General features: G+C 41.8%; 1 protein-coding gene across 2 annotated transcripts in view; it reads right to left on the bottom strand.

Annotated features, from left to right (window-relative positions):
* Window positions 1–17,988, bottom strand: part of PIGK (phosphatidylinositol glycan anchor biosynthesis class K) — a 138,236-nt gene that overhangs the window by 90,839 nt on the left and 29,409 nt on the right. For both annotated transcript variants that reach the window (XM_077333293.1, XM_077333292.1), the window contains 2 exons: window positions 14,441–14,551; window positions 11,383–11,555 (listed from right to left, as the gene is read on the bottom strand). In XM_077333293.1, coding sequence (XP_077189408.1) covers window positions 11,383–11,555; window positions 14,441–14,551 — 284 coding nt within the window. The remainder of the gene's footprint in view (window positions 1–11,382; window positions 11,556–14,440; window positions 14,552–17,988) is intronic.

The raw sequence follows: 17,988 nt of genomic DNA, 5'->3' as shown, positions 1-17,988 counted from the left end.
CTTGCATATAGTTTAATGCCAAAGAGAAAATATTAAGGTTGCCTGCACCCTGCAGCTCTCTAGAATTTATAACTATGTGCTCAGCTCCATTTTCTTATGGCATAATGGCATAGCATAGCACACTGTTGATTGCTAAAAAGCCACATACTGCAAAAAGAAATGAAACTTCACCATCTTGCGGTTTTGCTTCCACTTTATAGTGTGTTTGTTTTTCTCAAGAGGATGAGCAGATCCAGTCAGAAAGACATTGTTGGTACCTGTTATAACCAAAAAACCTGTTATAACCAAAAAACTACAGGCAACCAAGGCAACCTGGTTATCAGCATCCCTTCTTAAAAAAACACTTCGACTGCCTTTTGAAAGAAAGGCTTTTGAACAAATGTGCATAAATAAAGTCCTTCGGCTGGGGAGGATGGGGACGAAAGTACATTTGCCTAAACTTGGCATGAGAAAAAAGTACAAGAATGGAAAAGTAGGGATCGAGAGGCAAACAAATGTAAATCATAAAGGACTGTAAAGTCTAACATATAGTAGCTTATATTTTTGCAGACAAAAGTGTACTTTATCAGGTACATAATGAATGATCATAATGTTTTGTTAATTTTGGTACATTAAATTTGGATGATATAGACAATGTAACAAAGAAATGAGAGTCTGTCAAAACCCCAAGCCTTGTGGCCCCTGGACAAGACCTTAGACCAGGGGTAGTCAAACTGCGGCCCTCCAGATGTCCCTGGACTACAACTCCCATGAGCCCCTGCCAGCGAATGCTGGCAGGGGCTCATGGGAATTGTAGTCCATTGACATCTGGAGAGCCGCAGTTTGACTACTCCTGCCTTAGACAATGTAAAGTGATTGGATCTCTGCCTTGCTATCTTTCACATTGCCCCCTCCTACTGGTACTTGGTCCACCCAACTTATCAGTCTATTTACCTAACGACCCACTACCATACATTTCATCATCCTTAACCAAACATCACATGCCCCTTCAACAAGCTGCCTGGTTACCTGGGCAGGACACTTTCAGCACATGTAATATTTCATATATATCTGGGCTGAACAGAGGGCCATAACTGACCCAGCCAATGCCATGTCACTTGCAAGCTGACTGTCTTTAAATGTAGCCAGATCATTTATTTTGAATGAAAGCCATGAAAACACTTTTAATTTAAGAGCCAGGTCTGTGTCATGTACATGTGAACACATTTCAGAACTTTAGATACTACAAGGTATTTGTTTCTTTTTTGTCCTTCTTGTAAATGGATAGATGAGTTATGCTAGTTAGAGAAAATGAGAAAATCAACCCAAGGCCACATTTTCTTTTTCTAGAATGCCCCATTTATTTTCTAGTCCCTACTTTCTCTTATTTTGTTGATCAAGACTACTCCAAATTCCTAACAAGCATTGACTCATGGGACAAATATACATGGAACGCTTACATGTAGAATTCTTTAATATGGTAAAGTAACTCTACCAGGCTTATACAAACAATTTCATCTACTGAGTCTAGTTAATAGACTAATATATTAACAGACAGTTAAGTATTTCTCCAGTGAGCTGGGTGCAACTACACCGATAAATATTAAGTGCAAACTTGTACAATCAGATACTTTGGTCCTATTCACATGAATAGGGGTCCGACCTCACCAAGAAAAAAGCAACAGATTACTACAAATAAAAAACCCTATCATATTATTCCCTACGCATTTGAGGATAACTCATAGAATAGTAAGGGGCCTTATAGGCCATCTAGTCCAACTCCCTGTTCATTGCAGGATCAGCCTAAAGCATCAGGATAAGTATCTGTTCAGCCCCTGCTTGGAGACTGCCAGTGAGGAGGAGCTCACCACACCTCCTTAGGCAGTCAATTCCACTGTTGAACTACTCTGACTGTGAAATTCCCCCTCCCTTGATATCTAGCCGATATGTTCTCCGTGTAGTTTAAACTCATTTTCAAGGCATCAACTTTGAATGCCTTGGTTTATTTGTAAAGTTTATGTCCCTTGAGAAAGTGCTACCCTAAAAAGTGGCAGGAATAAAAAGACATTTTTCCTACACAGCTGTTGTCTTAATTTTCCTTGCATACTTTTTTCAGCCGGCTGGTATCTTGTGCCCCATTTTCCCTGCAATAGCAAAGTTATGGGCACCTAACACTTCTCACAAAGCTAGAACTATATGCAGGTGCCAAATGAACAGATGCAGAGCCAGTTCACACAACCATTAGGATTGTGGCCAATGCTTGAAACTCCTGTTTGTATCAGCTCCAGTTACAGGGTTTCAATGTATATTTTGCAGGAGAACAAAACAGGTGCACTGATACTCTAATTGATTTTATTAGTACATTTCTTAATTATACAGAGTTTCCAAGAAGAAAAATGACTTTCTGCTGAATGACACAAGATTGGTGTAATTTTAAAAGCTTCCTGACTATTAGGAAGAAACACAGCTCTATACAAGAATACTTAGAGGCACTGGTAGCAGTGATTTCTGAATGCACCTTTTAGAAACAGACATATTTTCCTTAATACCTCCATCTTAAGGAATAGCAGGTCTATTAATTTGGGAAGAAAAAATGTCCAGGTCCCTGCTTTTTGTTCAGCCAATGTGATATATGAGACTGATCTAGCAGACCCAAGTTCAAATCCCCATTCAGCTGTACAGGGTGATTTTATGCTAATCACTCTATCCTCAACCTATCTCACTTAAGAAGTTTGTTATGAAGATTAAAAAACAAACACAGAAAACCACATATTACTGTTCTGAACTCCTTGGAGGAATGGCAGTCTATAAATGTGCTAAACAGATTAAAAAGACCCAAGAAAAAGAACAGGGTTAGAATTTGCCATCTCTTTCCCCTGTTCCATCCACGCTTTGCAATACCATGGGTTACTCTGTTTTCATTCTGACTGAGGTCATGCAGTGATGGAACAAATAAATCTGTGCAAATTTATCAATGGATATATAAAAAATTTTCATCAAAAATAAATGATTGTGTCATTGATTATTTTCAGATTAGCCACTCTTGTTTTTCTTCTTTACTATGTACTAGACCACCATCCTTACCACTTAGTGGCTCTAATATTTGTGAAGAGCCTTCCTGGGCGGAGCATGTCCGGCCGGTGGGTGGGTTCTCTTTCTGGTGGCCAGCCTCTGTTTCCGTCCAACAAAGCTGGCCACACCGTCATTGGGCTGGACCCTAGACAGCTCACCCCCAGTAGGCGGCAACACGGTGCTCAGAGAGCCTCACATCCACACACGGCCTGAGTGCTGAGGCAGCCGGTCCTGTGGAGCCCTAGCTGGCCCTCTGCTTCGCCCAAGCGGTGTTGAGCCAGAGAGCAGGAGAGGCACCCACCACTGTGGCTACACCAGCCCTGCCTAGCACTCGCCTCCTGCACTTCCTTCCCTCCCTCACCGCCCAGGCTGCCCCCTGCGCCTGCTGCCTGCCCAGCACGTCCTCACCCTGCTACCTTGCAATCACACCTGGCCACAGCCCATGCTCCAACAGCAGTCCAGGCAGCATACTGCGCAGCACAAGGCTGAGCGCTGCACAGTTGAAGACCAGGAAAGGCGGCGCCTGCCATGGGTCAGTAAACCCTGCCTATCCCTCACCTCCTGTGCCTCCCTCCCTCACCATCAAGCTCCCCAACTGCTTGCCTAGCCCTTGGCCCGCCACCTCGGGCCCATGTGCCAGCAGAGGAGCCAACCCAAGGCCCGAGCGGCACTTGCCCACACAGGCAGGGCCACAGCCACTGCCCTGCCCTGCCTCTCCCTATGCCCTGCCATCCACCGGGGGCCTGCACCCTCAAACACTGCCGTCTCTTCCAGGGTGAACCGTGGCACAACCACCCGGGCCCAGGAGGGAGAAAGCAGAAGGGAGATTGGGGGAGATCCCCGGTGGCTGAGGGGGAGGGAGGGGGAGGAGACCTCTAGGCATGCTTCCCCTCCAATGGACATCCCCCACCCCAGGTCTGCAGCCCCCAGGTATTTCCCCCCTCCTGCGCTTGCCACTTTGCTGCCCTGCGCTCTGCAAGAGCCCTCCTCCCTACCACCCCCTTTCAAAGCCCATTTTTACAGTGGGCCTTGAAGCTAGTATAAGTGATATTTTTTAAATTAAGAAGAGAAACAGTTATCTACAGTATCAAGATGTATGCAGTGCCTTTTAAAACTCTTGAGGGTACTCTATTATTCTTATCCATTCATTTCCCATGACATTTTGCTATGCCAATTCTGTTCTGCAGTATTAAAATTTGCAGTTGTATTTGTTTTATTGATAAAATTGTTGCTCCCTACTGAATTTCTCTCAATTTTCCATTAACACGTACAGTGCTCTTTTCAGCAGTTTTGTAAAGCCAATTAATTGCTAATCAGGTGAACAGAAAAGACATACTTCCGTAACAGATTACAAGAAAGCCAAGCAATATTGCCAATTCTTAACGTGTACACGTTCTTAAAAACAAGTTTTCTGAACAAACATTTGCGGCATAGTTCTCAAATACTAGGTCGCCAAAAGTTCCATGGTGTTTAACCAAGTTTGTTCCAGGTGAAAGAAATCATAGAAAGAAATTATAATTATTGAAAGGATGCCAAAGTGTAAAACACTATGATATCAGCAGTTCACAGGGAATATCCCAGGTTTCCCCAAGGGATGACCATTTCCTTTGCAACCAGTGCCAGGAGGGAGCTATAGAGCTGCTATGGGCGTATTACCATAAAGACAGCTAGCAAAACCTGGCACCAGCAAATGTCAAAATTTGCACCTGCACACTGTGTTCTGCTAGCTAATAATCAATGGCCCTCTCATTTGTCAGCATTCACATGCAGAATCAATCTGAAACTATCCATAACAAAAGGATGCTTCTAACACTTCTGCACTCAACTTGCCCTCCAAATCAGCATGAATGAGATTTTGTCAGCAAAGAACATTACAAAAACTTCACAGTTGGGGGTGGGATTTTCATCTTCTGCAGGATCAGAGTTAGGTGTTGTAAGGTCACAAAACACTTTAAACAAATGAGCTGGATAAGATTATGTTGACCCAATGGTGGCAGACAAGAAAGACTGTCACTGCTATCAACCTGCTCATAGACCTGCTAATTAGCTTTACAATATGCTATATCGGATTCTTCCCAGGTCCTGCACAAACACAGCCCAAGTCACCTTCCAGCCTGCTTCATGTCACCCAACTCCCTGATAAACCAAGGAGGTGGAGGCCTCATAGCACATGGTCCCAGCCAGCCCATCATTCCACATAGTTACATGGGCCCCCACAGAGAGACTCTCAAAATCCCCCAGAACCACCTGAAAACAGGATCCATAGTACAATGCAAATTATTGTATAATACAAAGCAGTGAGAATGAACTAACAGTATTATTTTAAGAAGAAGATGTTAAAATATACGTAACACAAGGTGTTTGAAGATAATAAGCCAAGAATGAGCACTCTTATCAAGGGGGACAGCTAGCTACTGTTGGGCGATTGTAAAAACTATTTAAAAAATCAAAGTATGATTAGGGGCTTCAACTACAGCAATGAGATGAGTCAAACAGAAACCAATTGGTGGTGGAAAGTGTCATCAAGTCTCAGCCAACTTATGGCAATCCCCCAGGATTTTCCGAGCAAGAAACGAACAAAGGTGGGTTGTCGCTTCCTATTGACGTGAAGCAACTCTGGACTTCCTTGGCAGCCCCCCATTCAAGTATTAACCAGTTTCAGAGATCTGAGGAGATCAGGCTAGCTAGGGACATCTAGGTCAGGCAGAAACAGATTTTAAACATAGTTTCCTATATTCTGTTTATTATCTGAATAATTTAGTTCATGAGTTTTACTTATTTCCATTTACATTTGGAGTTGACTAAATAATACAAAAATATTGTATTACTTGGCATAACATACATTGCTGCACTTCAGCCTATTTCTTCCTAACCTCCTGAAAGAAAGCCTGAAATAAGGACCAACTGAAGTTTCTGCTTGGTACAAGCGCCATCTTCTGGTAAAACAGAGACAGCTTTATCATACAGTTTTTAGAATAGACTGTGAAGAGATCAAGAAGTACAACAAAAACACATATTAGAATATATGGCCAACAAAACCCCACTCTGATCTAGGAATCCCCATCCTCAACTTCACAGCCACACAGCCATATACATTCTGATCAAATTTAAGCGGGATTGTGTTTCTAAAGGAATAATACAGGTATAATAGTTTACTAGATTTCTAAGGATTTGTTCTTTTCCCTTGTTTCTATTATGTCTCCTATCCCCTGATCTTTTCAAACACAAATGCTGATCCTCTGACTCAAAAACCTGCCAATTATCATAGCTTTAAAAGCTTGCCCCCTCCAGTTCTGTTTCGTCCTTTCCTGGCCTAAATTCGGCTGGTAAATAATAATGCACAACGGTATGACAATTCAGATGAATGTTATGGTTATATAAAGCTCAAAACACAAACATGAAATGTAAGGGCAACAAATATTTAGGTGTTAACATGTTGCCTTCTTTGCCAAGCACCTGGACAAGCATCTTCTTGCTTGGTATAGTGGGGTTAAGAGCTGCGGCTTCTGACAAACCAGGTTTGATTCCCTGCACTTCTGCATGCAACCAGCTGGGTGACCTTTGGCTCATCACAGCCTTGATAGTTCTGTTCTGACTAAGCAGTCCTGCTAGAGGTCTCTCAGTCTCGTCTACCTCACAGGGTGTTTGTTGTGGAGAGAGGAAGGGAAGGTGAATGTTAGCTGCTTGGAGATTCCTTCAGGCAGTGAAAAACGAGGTGCCGCCTCCCTTCCATCCATTCTGAGTAGAACTTCATATTCCTTCAGTGACATCAGCATATACTCAAGAAGTGTGACTTGGACACTTAGGGGACACTTATGCCAGCACATCAGCTTAAGAACACTTACTGGTTTGGATTACCTAATCAGCAGGAAGATTTGTTCAGGGGCAACATGGTGCTGAAGTGGCTGCTGGCAGGGATAGGGAAAACACAGAGAGAAGAGCTATTGGGGGGGGGGGGCAGAAACATTAGCACTCCCCAAAAGCTACTCTTTTGCCATAGATCTGTTTGGCACAGCTTGTTGGTTTTTGACTGTATTAATAAATCTGATCCCATGGCATGGATGTTTGAGATTCATCACTAGTCTGGCACAGAATATAAGTATGTCTTGTAGGTGCCACTGCCAATTAACAGGCCATTCATATTTGCACCTGCATGCCTCTATGCATAAAGTATGATCTACAGATATAGAAAGCATTGGTACTACAAACAACCCCAAAGGGAAATCACTACACTGGCATTTAACTGAACAGTCCCTGTAGAACTGGTTTATTTACTTTGGCTGCCTTTTAATTGATACTAGTATACATGCATAAAGAGGAGGGGTGCCAAAAATCCTGGGGTTTTTTAGGCAAACAGTGGGACAATTAGGCAGACACTCAATGGTGCAGAGAATTCCTCTTTCACACAGGAAAGTTCACAGGCCACCCTCCCTGTAAATATCCTTTCTTGCCTTTTTTCGGTCTGAACATCCTCCCATCCATATCAATACACTTGTGGTATGGAGGTCCCTCATACCACTGATTTTTGGGTCCTCTTTTTCTTATAAAATTACTGATGTCACATGATTGCTACCACATTCTTGGAGACCACTAAGTCTCATGCTGCCGCATGAGGTTTCAAGACCTCTACAAACTCTGGCTACCCAAAGAAGAATTTGCTATTTCCAGTGCAACAGTCTGAGACAGGCCTCCTTTTTTTATTATATAGCAACAGATTATACATTACTGAAGCAACATACTTTACCACAAAAGGAAACTGCTACCTAGCTACTAGTATGACAGGAGAATACAGAATCTGTTTGGGGAAACTTGGTCAGAACTTCAGTACAAACCAATTTGACAGGAAGTTGAGCTCACAAATACAACTTTAGTATTGCAGTGGGAATACATGGTTCACACACATTCAAAATTAAATGAGTGAATTAGTTTTAAAAGCATTCACCTAAGCAATATATTAACCTCTTCTCTCAAGAGTTCTCCTAGTTTATTATTACTCAATTCATCATACTCTTGTCAGTTTCTATTATGCTGCTTGACCTTATATGCACACACACACCTTTCAGCCAAGTCTTTTGCAGGCATAAATACAGAAAAGTGATGAAATTTTAATGCAAGGAGTTAATGAAGAGCAGTGCTCTGCAATACAGTACCACACAGAGTGATATGTACTTTCTCCAGAAGTGACAAATTTATGAGATACAGAAACAAGGTGCAAAAATGCAACATCCCAAGACAGAATTTCAGCACTTTAATGAGTCAGTAGAGCTGTAAACAATTCAATAATTGCTTTTAACAAAGATTTGCTGGGCTGCCAGATCGATGTATGCCTCTGAGAGAAACTTTGTCCTTACTCTTCCCATGAGGCCCAACTACTACTACTTCAGCCTTCTTAACTAAGGCAGTATTGCTTTGGAAGATTAGTAGCCTCTTTCTAGACAGCTGGTTTTGCAAAAACAACTACTTCTCACTATAATGAATATAATTTTTTTTAAATCCAGACTCTTCCAGATTCATATTACAAGTAAGCTTATGGTGAAAATTTTCCAAAGAAAATTACAGTGATATTTCCATCTCTCAGACTTTTTTTAAAAATCAAAGCTGGTGTTCGGGATTTTTTACATTACTACCCATTAAGGAAATAATAATAAATCAAGTTGCCTTCTAACATGCTGAAAAATGGTTAGAATTTACAAACTATATTATATACAAGCAGGAGTGGCTAATTACAGCAAAATTCCCATCACATTCTGATATACATGTCCCTTTGATCTGGGAAACTGACACTTTTACAGTTAAAGGTTCTGGCTTAGACCTTTCTTAGTATGTACAGAACCAAAATCTCAACAACAAAAAAGCGTTCCAACCTATTTTTACCACAGCTGTTCCCATGGAATCATAACCCCAGATAAGATGCCTCCCCAAAACAGCAATAAAGGCAAGGGAGAAATTAGCAAGTGCAGTAAAGTAAAGCACAGTTAGGCTACAGGGTTCTGTCTGAACTTACTATTTAAAGGGACTGTTGCTTGCCTTCATTTTTTGCAGATTGAATTTCCCACACACCACAACCTGTTTATTGCCTAGGCCAGGTGTGTGGGAAAGGAATTTATAACACAGCTTGTAGTCTTCTGTGAAGCTACACACAGACACCTGACAGAGTTTACCATTTCATTGCCCCTGTTCTAGAGTGGTTGCAGGTGAGAGGAAGGAAGAGAGGGTTGTGCTCAGTCAGAGTCCTTTAGAACCTCACGGAGAAAAACTGTGGGCTTAATTTTGTTAAAAATTAAGCAGCAAAGTGGTGGGCCACAGTTTTTCTTCAACGAAACAGAACTGCAGAACTGCAGTTTGCCTGCAGAACTGCTTATATACTTTGCTTCTTCCTGCATGAAGATGCCACCCCAAGAGATGCTAGAGGTGGCACTGTGCTTCTTCTATCCCTTCTTATAATGAACATCCAGGTGTGATCCATAGATTGCAGTTTTACATGATTATTAACATGATTATTAACATGACAAACAAATTTCATATCAATTGCAGTATAAAAGAAACTATTGTAAATGAAATGATTATCATCAGTTGCCGCTGTGACCGTTTATGCACTGGAGTTTCATGCCGTGCTGCAGGCTGGAGTTTTAGTCATGGCAGGTTGCCCCACTTTTACCTGCACCCACATGGGGGAGCATTTGGCCTGGTGCACCTCATCCACCCCCGATTTATGCTCCTGCACAAAAGCTGGGGCAGTGAAGTTCCCAGTGCATAAATGGTCTGTGAAAGACAGCTTCTAGTTCTGCCCTCTGAGTACCACAGCCCTGATTCTGCTATATATGCACATCTCTATAGTTTCCAACCAGTGGGAGGCTGAGGATTTGTCAGAGAAATTAGAATGGGGGAGGAAAGAGCAGTACAACAGCAAGCTCATCAGCTAGAGCTCAAACAGAGCAAGGTAACCAGGACTCAAGTGCCTACAGAGAGACAGGATTCAGCTAGGCATCCTCTGAGAAAAAGTGTTAGCTTCTGTTTTAGGATTTTCCCTTTGATCCCCTCACATGTCACTGTTTTCAACAGCCTGAAATTCCTGGGTTTAGGGAGCCATTCCAAGTAAAATCTATCCATCTCTTTCAAATAGAAATTGCCTGGTAATTTCTGTAACCTTAAGTATGCAGTCCTGGAACCCTTCTACAGCAGAGCTTCATAAAGAGTTATCACATTGGTTCACATCTTTACTTGCCTACCCAATCTCGATAAGCTCTTCTAAGGAAATGGCAACAGAATTAGTCTTGTGTGGCTGAAAGGTGTCAATGTGATCCACTCCAGAAAAGGGGTGAGAATAGAAATAATCTCAGATACTCATGTTCCCCTCCATGATTCATCTAGAACTGCCACGTTATCCAGCACAGTTAATTCTATATTTAGCCTTACTTACCACTTGCAAACAGGCCATAAACTGAAACTACATGATCACTGCTGGTGGGCATGTGACAGATGAGGGAAAACTGAGAAAGAACCCTGCCATCAAATCTGAACAGGCCACAAAATGCAACAACTTAAAAAAAAAAAAAAAGGTACGGATCATTTAAAAAAAATGCAATAGTATGAATCTTCTGTGAAACAATCACAGGAAATAAAAAATAAAAATAAAAAAATAAAAAAATGATTCTGTTGCATTTAGCAACTCACAGGTACTATTATATTGTGAAAAACTTGCAACCGAAAAACTTGTTTCTCCTCACTCTTCCCAACAGATGGCAACACAACACTACAAATAAAATCACATCTTTGGTAGGAAGTCTCAAAGCAGGAATTTCTTCCCAGTTAGTTAATTATGGACTGTCTCACAATCTAAAAGAAAAAGGCAGAATTTTTCAGTATGGATACTGAACATACATGTCTCAAACTGGAAGACATGCTCACACTGAAAATTAAAGCTAACTCATGCAAGCATGTACATTGCTCGATACTGCTGTGCATTTAGGGCAGATATAGCTGAAAATTATACCAATCACTGCAAAAGGAAAAGTCAGCTAACTAATGGGAGTTTTAAAATGGTCTACTTATTTAAGTATGGATACCTTCCTGATGTATATATGGGGTCACTACTAAAAGAAATATCCAGAAGTAGTAACTTTACCAAGCCTTTGAGAGGGGAGAGGCTCACAGTCATGACCAGAGGACTGGAGGTGCCACACAGGTGGCATCTGAAGAGACAGTCTTTCAAGTTACTCATTCAATAAATTTATACCCTGCATTTCACCTGCAGCAGAAGGCAACTTGCAGATAGCTAAAGAAGCTACAGTAATGGGTTTATCCAGGAAAGAATATAATATAATTAAGTACCTGGTGTCCACCTGTTCTAAATGTGGATCCAGAGGAACCGTCTCAGTTGTAATCTCAACTTTTCGCACACTTCCAAAGAAGTCAGTTATCAGGACATTTTCAGGATCTCTCTGAAACAGGTCTGTTCGATGGCCAGGTGTAGAGACACACAAACTTTTAGGACACACCTGAAACTTTAAAGGAGACAAACATACATTAGTTCTTAAAAGTGTTTGTTCAAATACTATGTAGGGACATGAAAATAAAAATTACACCAAAGTTACACCAATAAACAACTTGAATGAATGTACCTTGAAAGTGTGACCTGCATCAAGGCCATGCAAATTATGAACACTGATCAAAATACAGACCACCAGCAGTTTGAGGAAGTTTCTGGCTTTGCTACCTACAAATTACCTAGAATTATGCTGATAGGGGTGATTGACCAAAAGGCTGAATTCAAATTTGATCCCAATTCTTTAGAAGAGATTTTACAGACAAAACCTAGTGACCAACCGGAACCAGCATAGGAGATAAAACTCTCTATCAAATGATTGAACATATCTTTAGTCAGGGCCAGCGTCAACATACAATGAGGTGGGACCAATGCCAGGGTTCAGGGTTTCTGGTAGGGGCCCTTGCTACAGAGCCCAGGAAGGACCTACTGGTGGTATACAATGGTGGCATTTCTAGCAGGCACAGTAATGGTGCACCTATCTATTTTCTCCATCCAGCTCCACCAGGGAAACACTGGGTCAGTAGAAAGGAAGGATACTCTTTAAAATTAATTATGAAACTGACTATTACCTTTAGCCTTGGGTCAAGATATTTTAATTAGGAAACTAAACTATCTTATGATGTATGTATATTATTCTGCATAATCTACAAAAGCTATGGAATTCAATATGTAGGTACAAAAAATTTTCAAAACTAGAGTATATCAACTTCTGGGTGCTGCTAACAGGTCAGCTAACAGATGTATCTTTATCATCTACAGCTTCTACCAAAAAGGCACTCTTAAAAATATCAAAAAACTGCTTTATGAATCTGGACGCTCTCAAAGAGAATCATAGCATACAACTGAAAATATAAAATAAATATAGCTTCTCTTTTGCCTAACTGCTAAGATTTAATTAAGCCATTACAAGTGACAGTTTTCAAAATTTGTGGGACCATCAGCAAATTTGAGACTTACTATAGATATTACATAGTTTGTATATTAACTATAGTGCGTGTCAAGCAAAAACATTGTGAGAACCAAATGATTTACGGTCCTTATCATCGCACTTGCCTCCTACCAGAATCTCTAGATGTTGTAGAGACAGGATACAATGCTACCCCAACCCATGGTTTTGTTATTCCAAAGCAATGTCAACCCTTGGATAAGCTAACTATGCTCTGTCAACACGTATAAGCCATGCCTAACACTGCTAACTGGCATATTCATTTTGTATTATTCCTAGACTCCACTACAGCAAGTCAATGCAATTCATGTCGTACAGACAAAATACAGCAGGCAAACACATTTAAAATGACAAGGAAGACATTTGGCTACACGTCTTATCTGAAATTCTTTATATTCCAAGCTTGTGCCTTGTTCAGGCAGTATTCTGCTATAATTTTAAACTAAAGGCTTCATTCTTTTAGCGGCAAGAACACAAACATTAGTCACCGACTCTGCTCTATGTCACTACTCAACCTGTCAGCGTGGGCTGCTTATTGCAAAATTAATACCATCTTATCTAGCAATACAGTTAAACCAACCTCCATCATCAAGATACTGGGAATTGCATTTTAACAACAGCTCAGTTTTTACAATTTAATATATATGCAGTCCTTGGCAGCCCATATCTTTTGAAACATAAATTATGCCCTGTTGATAAGTTAAGGTCCATCATTGGAATCTGCAGAGCAAGATATGAAGTCTCCTAACCATAGATAACCATTCAGCTAGTGCTCCCTCTAAGCTGTGTGCGTGAGTAGCCACTCATTAACACAGGAAGCCCCATACAGCGGCAACCTGAAGCCGCACAGGGTCTTGCATTGCCCGTAGCCCATTTTAAGATTACAGAAGTTATACTTTATTCAGAATATGAACCACTCTGCTCAGTAGGGAGGGAATGGAATTAGAAGGAACACTGCTTCCAGACTATTCTAAAATGCCTGAGAGCCAGCTTGGTGCAGTGGTTAAAAGTGGTGGCCTCTAATCCAGAGAGTTTGATTCCCCACTCCTCCACATGCAGCCAGTTGGATGACCTTGGGCTAGAGCTGTTCTCATTGAACACCTCACAGAGTGTCTGTTGTGGAGAGAGGAAAAGAAGGCAATTGTAAGCCATTTTGAAACTACTTTGGGTAGTAAAATGTGGGACATAAAAACCAAATCTTCTTTTATGTGTCTACCTAGTAGAATGAAGCAATAGCATTTAGTTATCTTAAAATACTGTAAAATGTATATTCATAGCTAAGAAATTGGCAGCATACTTTCTCTTCCTACCCTCATACACTCCACTTTAGTGTATAAATTCTTCACTCATATAAGCCTTACCCAGTTGTCTGACATCAGAACATTAGTCCATTTCACCTGTATGGCATCAAATCTTCAGTGTCCCTAACAGAGATTTCTCCAGCTGTATAACTCAATAGGTAAAAACTAAATCTAAGACTTTATATACACCATAGACTCTTCTCCCAAATTAGTTTAATCATTATAAGACCAATGTTAACCATTATTGGGGTTAGTCAAGGTTCCAGCTTGCCCACAAAACTAAAATAATTGCTCTGAGATTGTGTAAATTCATTTGTTACAATATGAATTAAATTGAAGGACAGATTTGCAACCTCCAAGATTTCAGCCCCCTGAATCAACACACTCATTTAACAATTTCTACCCATGCAAAGAAGAGGACATGTTGTCCATTCCTCCCCTTCTCCCATACAAATAATGTCACCTACAAGCTAACTTTATGCAAATATAAGGAAAAAAAGAAGCTGTGAGTGTTTGCACATCTAAACATTTATATACCTTAGTTGTGCAACAGAGATATAAATAGTTGTGTAAAAGCAGTTAATTTGCACTTACAAGGTCATTCATGTTCGTCTGGCTAGCTGGATGAATTTCTTCCAAGAACTCCAAGACATAAAATGTATACCTGTCCATCAAATGGACTCCAATCCCAAGATCTGGTTGATGCTGAAAAATTAAGCATAGCATAAGTATTATTGAATGTGCAATACTGAAACAGCATTTAGCTTTGAGTACCGAGCAAGGAGTATTGTGGAATTCCCATGCTTGTATGTTACTCTCTGTGGACAAGCAAATTACCCAAGACATGACAGAAAAGATAGCTAACTATTAAAAAGCCATTACAAGAATTCAAATATAAATTAATCAGCATCTTGTACAGCAACATGCCTACTCAGCTGGCCCTATTTAATATTCCCACAGCTTAAGCTTGCCAATGACTCAGTCATGACAGGGAGTAGCAACCATATTTTAAATCTCTGCACAGCTGGAAATAATAGTAATTTTCTAATTGCCAAAATAAAGGATGTTGTAGCAATCCAGAACAGCCTCCAAAGTAGGTAATAAAGGGGAAGACAAAGTTGGATAGACAGGGAAACTGAAGCTGCAGCAAGGGGTAAAAAGGCCTCTCTGGGGCGGCTGGGGTAATTGCCTGCATCTCTCATGACACAGGAAAACAGTTCCTGTCCACCTCAACTCCAGGAATACATGGAAAGCTAGGATGAACACAGGAGAAATCCAGCAACCCCCTGAACCGTGTCTTAGGAGAGATAAGAGGCTACAGTGAGGGGGCAAACAGAAAACAGAGATTACATTAAGACTGCAGTACAAGTGAAAGAGAAATAATAATTGATTGGATAAAGGGGATTTTCTGCTAGGATGAAGTGAAGCAGGGAATAGATGAAGTATAGGAATTTAACATGAGCTGGGAGAGGGGCAAGAAGAATGGAGGGACAGTGGGCATTTGCAGTCAAATGCCGTGGAATGGTCTATAGCAGTAAGGGTGCTACGAAGACATATGAGTGGTAATCGAAGGGAGAGTTAAAGAAACTGGATCTGCGAGGAGAATGGATACAAGGATAGAAAAGGAAGGTGATAGGGTAAAGTTAATAAGGGATACATTGGAAGAAAAGAAAATTGTAAAGCAACAGAAATCTCTGGAGAATGAAGAAAATAGAATGTTAAGAGATTTCACAACTAAGGATGGCCATGAACTGGAAAATTCAAAATCACTTTGAGGTTCACGATGTTCCTGAACTGAACACTTGAACCAGTATGACCCAGAAGTCCTAAAATGAACCAGCCAAGCAAGAGGAAGCAAAATTGATCCCTGAAATTACTTGATGCCATTTCAGCCTCTCAGCAGAGCCCACATGCCTGCCTGCTGTGAACCCAAAATAGCTGCCAGCCATTTAAAACCCAACTGAACAAAAGGTCTTGGAAATGTTCAATAGAGACAACTTCCTCAATAGAGACAACTTCCTGAGCTCAGACAACTGAGAGCACGTGGAGAGAGATACTGGGGAGTGTTGCTGCTGACCAGTAGTTGCACTGCCTAGAAGTTAGAATGGACCTCCAGGACACTCATCCCATCATCTGCAGTAAGTGTGACATGATTGCGTTCATCCCAGAAGACAAGATGGACTACATCTGCCCCAAGTGTAAGCTGGTAAAACTTTTGGAGGAAAGGATTAGGGGATTAGAAGACAGCATTATTTGTTGTTGTTGTTGTTATGTGCGAAGTCGTGTCCGACCCATCGCGACCCCATGGACAATGATCCTCCAGGCCTTCCTGTCCTCTACCATTCCCCGGAGTCCATTTAAGTTTGCACGTACTGCTTCAGTGACTCCATCCAGCCACCTCATTCTCTGTCGTCCCCTTCTTCTTTTGCCCTCGATCGCTCCTAGCATTAGGCTCTTCTCCAGAGAGTCCTTCCTTCTCATGAGGTGGCCAAAGTATTTGAGTTTCATCTTCAGGATCTGGCCTTCTAAAGAGCAGTCAGGGTTGATCTCCTCTAGGACTGACCGGTTTGTTCGCCTTGCAGTCCAAGGGACTGCACTGCAGTCCCCATCTGCAGTAATCTTGGAGCCCAGGAAAATAAAATCTGTCACTATCTCCATTTCTTCAGCATTATTACTCTGACCCAAATTAAGAAAGGGGAGAAGTTCATAGACCGGAGCTGTGCAACTCGGAATAAAGAGGATACAACCAGTCCTGAAGAGGATAAGGGGATTGACTTGACTACGGACTACGGAGCCTCTGCAGACAGTTCGGAAAAAGACTCAACGGCGTAGAGCGAGACAGTTCTCGGGGCCTTTAGCGCTCCAGAATAGATTTCAGGCCCTTGCAAGGGTCAACGAGGGAAGAGGTCCCAAAACAAAGTCTAAGACAAAGTGAAGAGGCCATGGGGATAGAAGGAAATGGAGTTGAGAAGGGAAAAAAAAGGAGAGTACTGGCAATTGGAGACTCCCTGCTAAGAGGAATGGATCGCCATGTGGCTGGGCCCGACCCCCTAACCCGAGAGGCGTGTTGCTTGCCAGGGGCAAAAATTAAAGATGTTTCAGAACGGCTGCCCAAACTCCTCAAATCTACGGATCGCTACCCATTTGTGATGGTCCATGTGGGAACGAATGACATGTCCATGAATACAATCGCTCTTATTAAAAAAGACTATCAAGATCTGGGGAGGAAGCTCAAGCAAATGGGGGCAGAAGTGGTATTCTCTTCAATCTTGCCTGTCAAGAGAATGCATCGGGAGAGGAAGATAATGGAGGTGAATCAGTGGCTGCGTAGTTGGTGCCGGCAGGAGAGATTTGGTTTCTGGGACCATGGGATAGGCTTTCTTGAGGAAGGCCTACTAGCACCTGAAGGATTGCACTTATCGAAGCTGGGGAAGAATGTGTTTGGCAGGAACCTGGGGAAATTCATCAGGAGAGCTTTAAACTGAAGCCACAAGGGGAAGGAGACGATCAACATAGGGAGTGTAAGGAAGGAGACCGATCGGAGACAGCCCAACCGGCAAGGCCAGCTCATAGGGAACCAAAAGTAAAAGGATTCAGATGCCTTTATACTAACGCCCGAAGCATGGGCAGTAAGAAGGAAGAGCTGGAACTTCTCATGCTGATGGAAAGGTATGATCTAGTAGGCATCACAGAAACTTGGTGGAATGATTCTCATGACTGGAATATAATGGTGGATGGATATGAACTGTTCAGAAAAAACAGAATAGATCGAAGAGGTGGAGGAGTGGCACTGTATGTGAGGAAAGGGCTTACCTGTCAGGAAATTCTAGTGAAGGAGAGCATATCTACAGTGGAAAGCATCTGGGTGAAAAGAAGTGAGGGGAAAACAAACAGTGTGTTGGTTGGTGTCTGCTACCGACCGTCTGACCAACGAGAGGATGTGGATGGTGCACTTTGTGAGCAGCTTGAGAAAATATCCAAGCGGCAGGACCTTGTCATCATGGATGACTTCAATTTCCCAGATGTGTGCTGGGAAACAAACTCTGCGAAGCATCCTAAGTCATGCCTTCTGACCTGCCTGGCTGACAATTTCATTTATCAAATGGTAGATGAACCCACAAGAGGTTCAGGCATACTGGACT

This window comes from Paroedura picta, chromosome 4 (assembly GCF_049243985.1).
Source record: "Paroedura picta isolate Pp20150507F chromosome 4, Ppicta_v3.0, whole genome shotgun sequence".
Taxonomy (NCBI): Eukaryota; Metazoa; Chordata; class Lepidosauria; order Squamata; family Gekkonidae; genus Paroedura; species Paroedura picta.
This window is presented reverse-complemented; position numbering and strand designations above follow the sequence as displayed.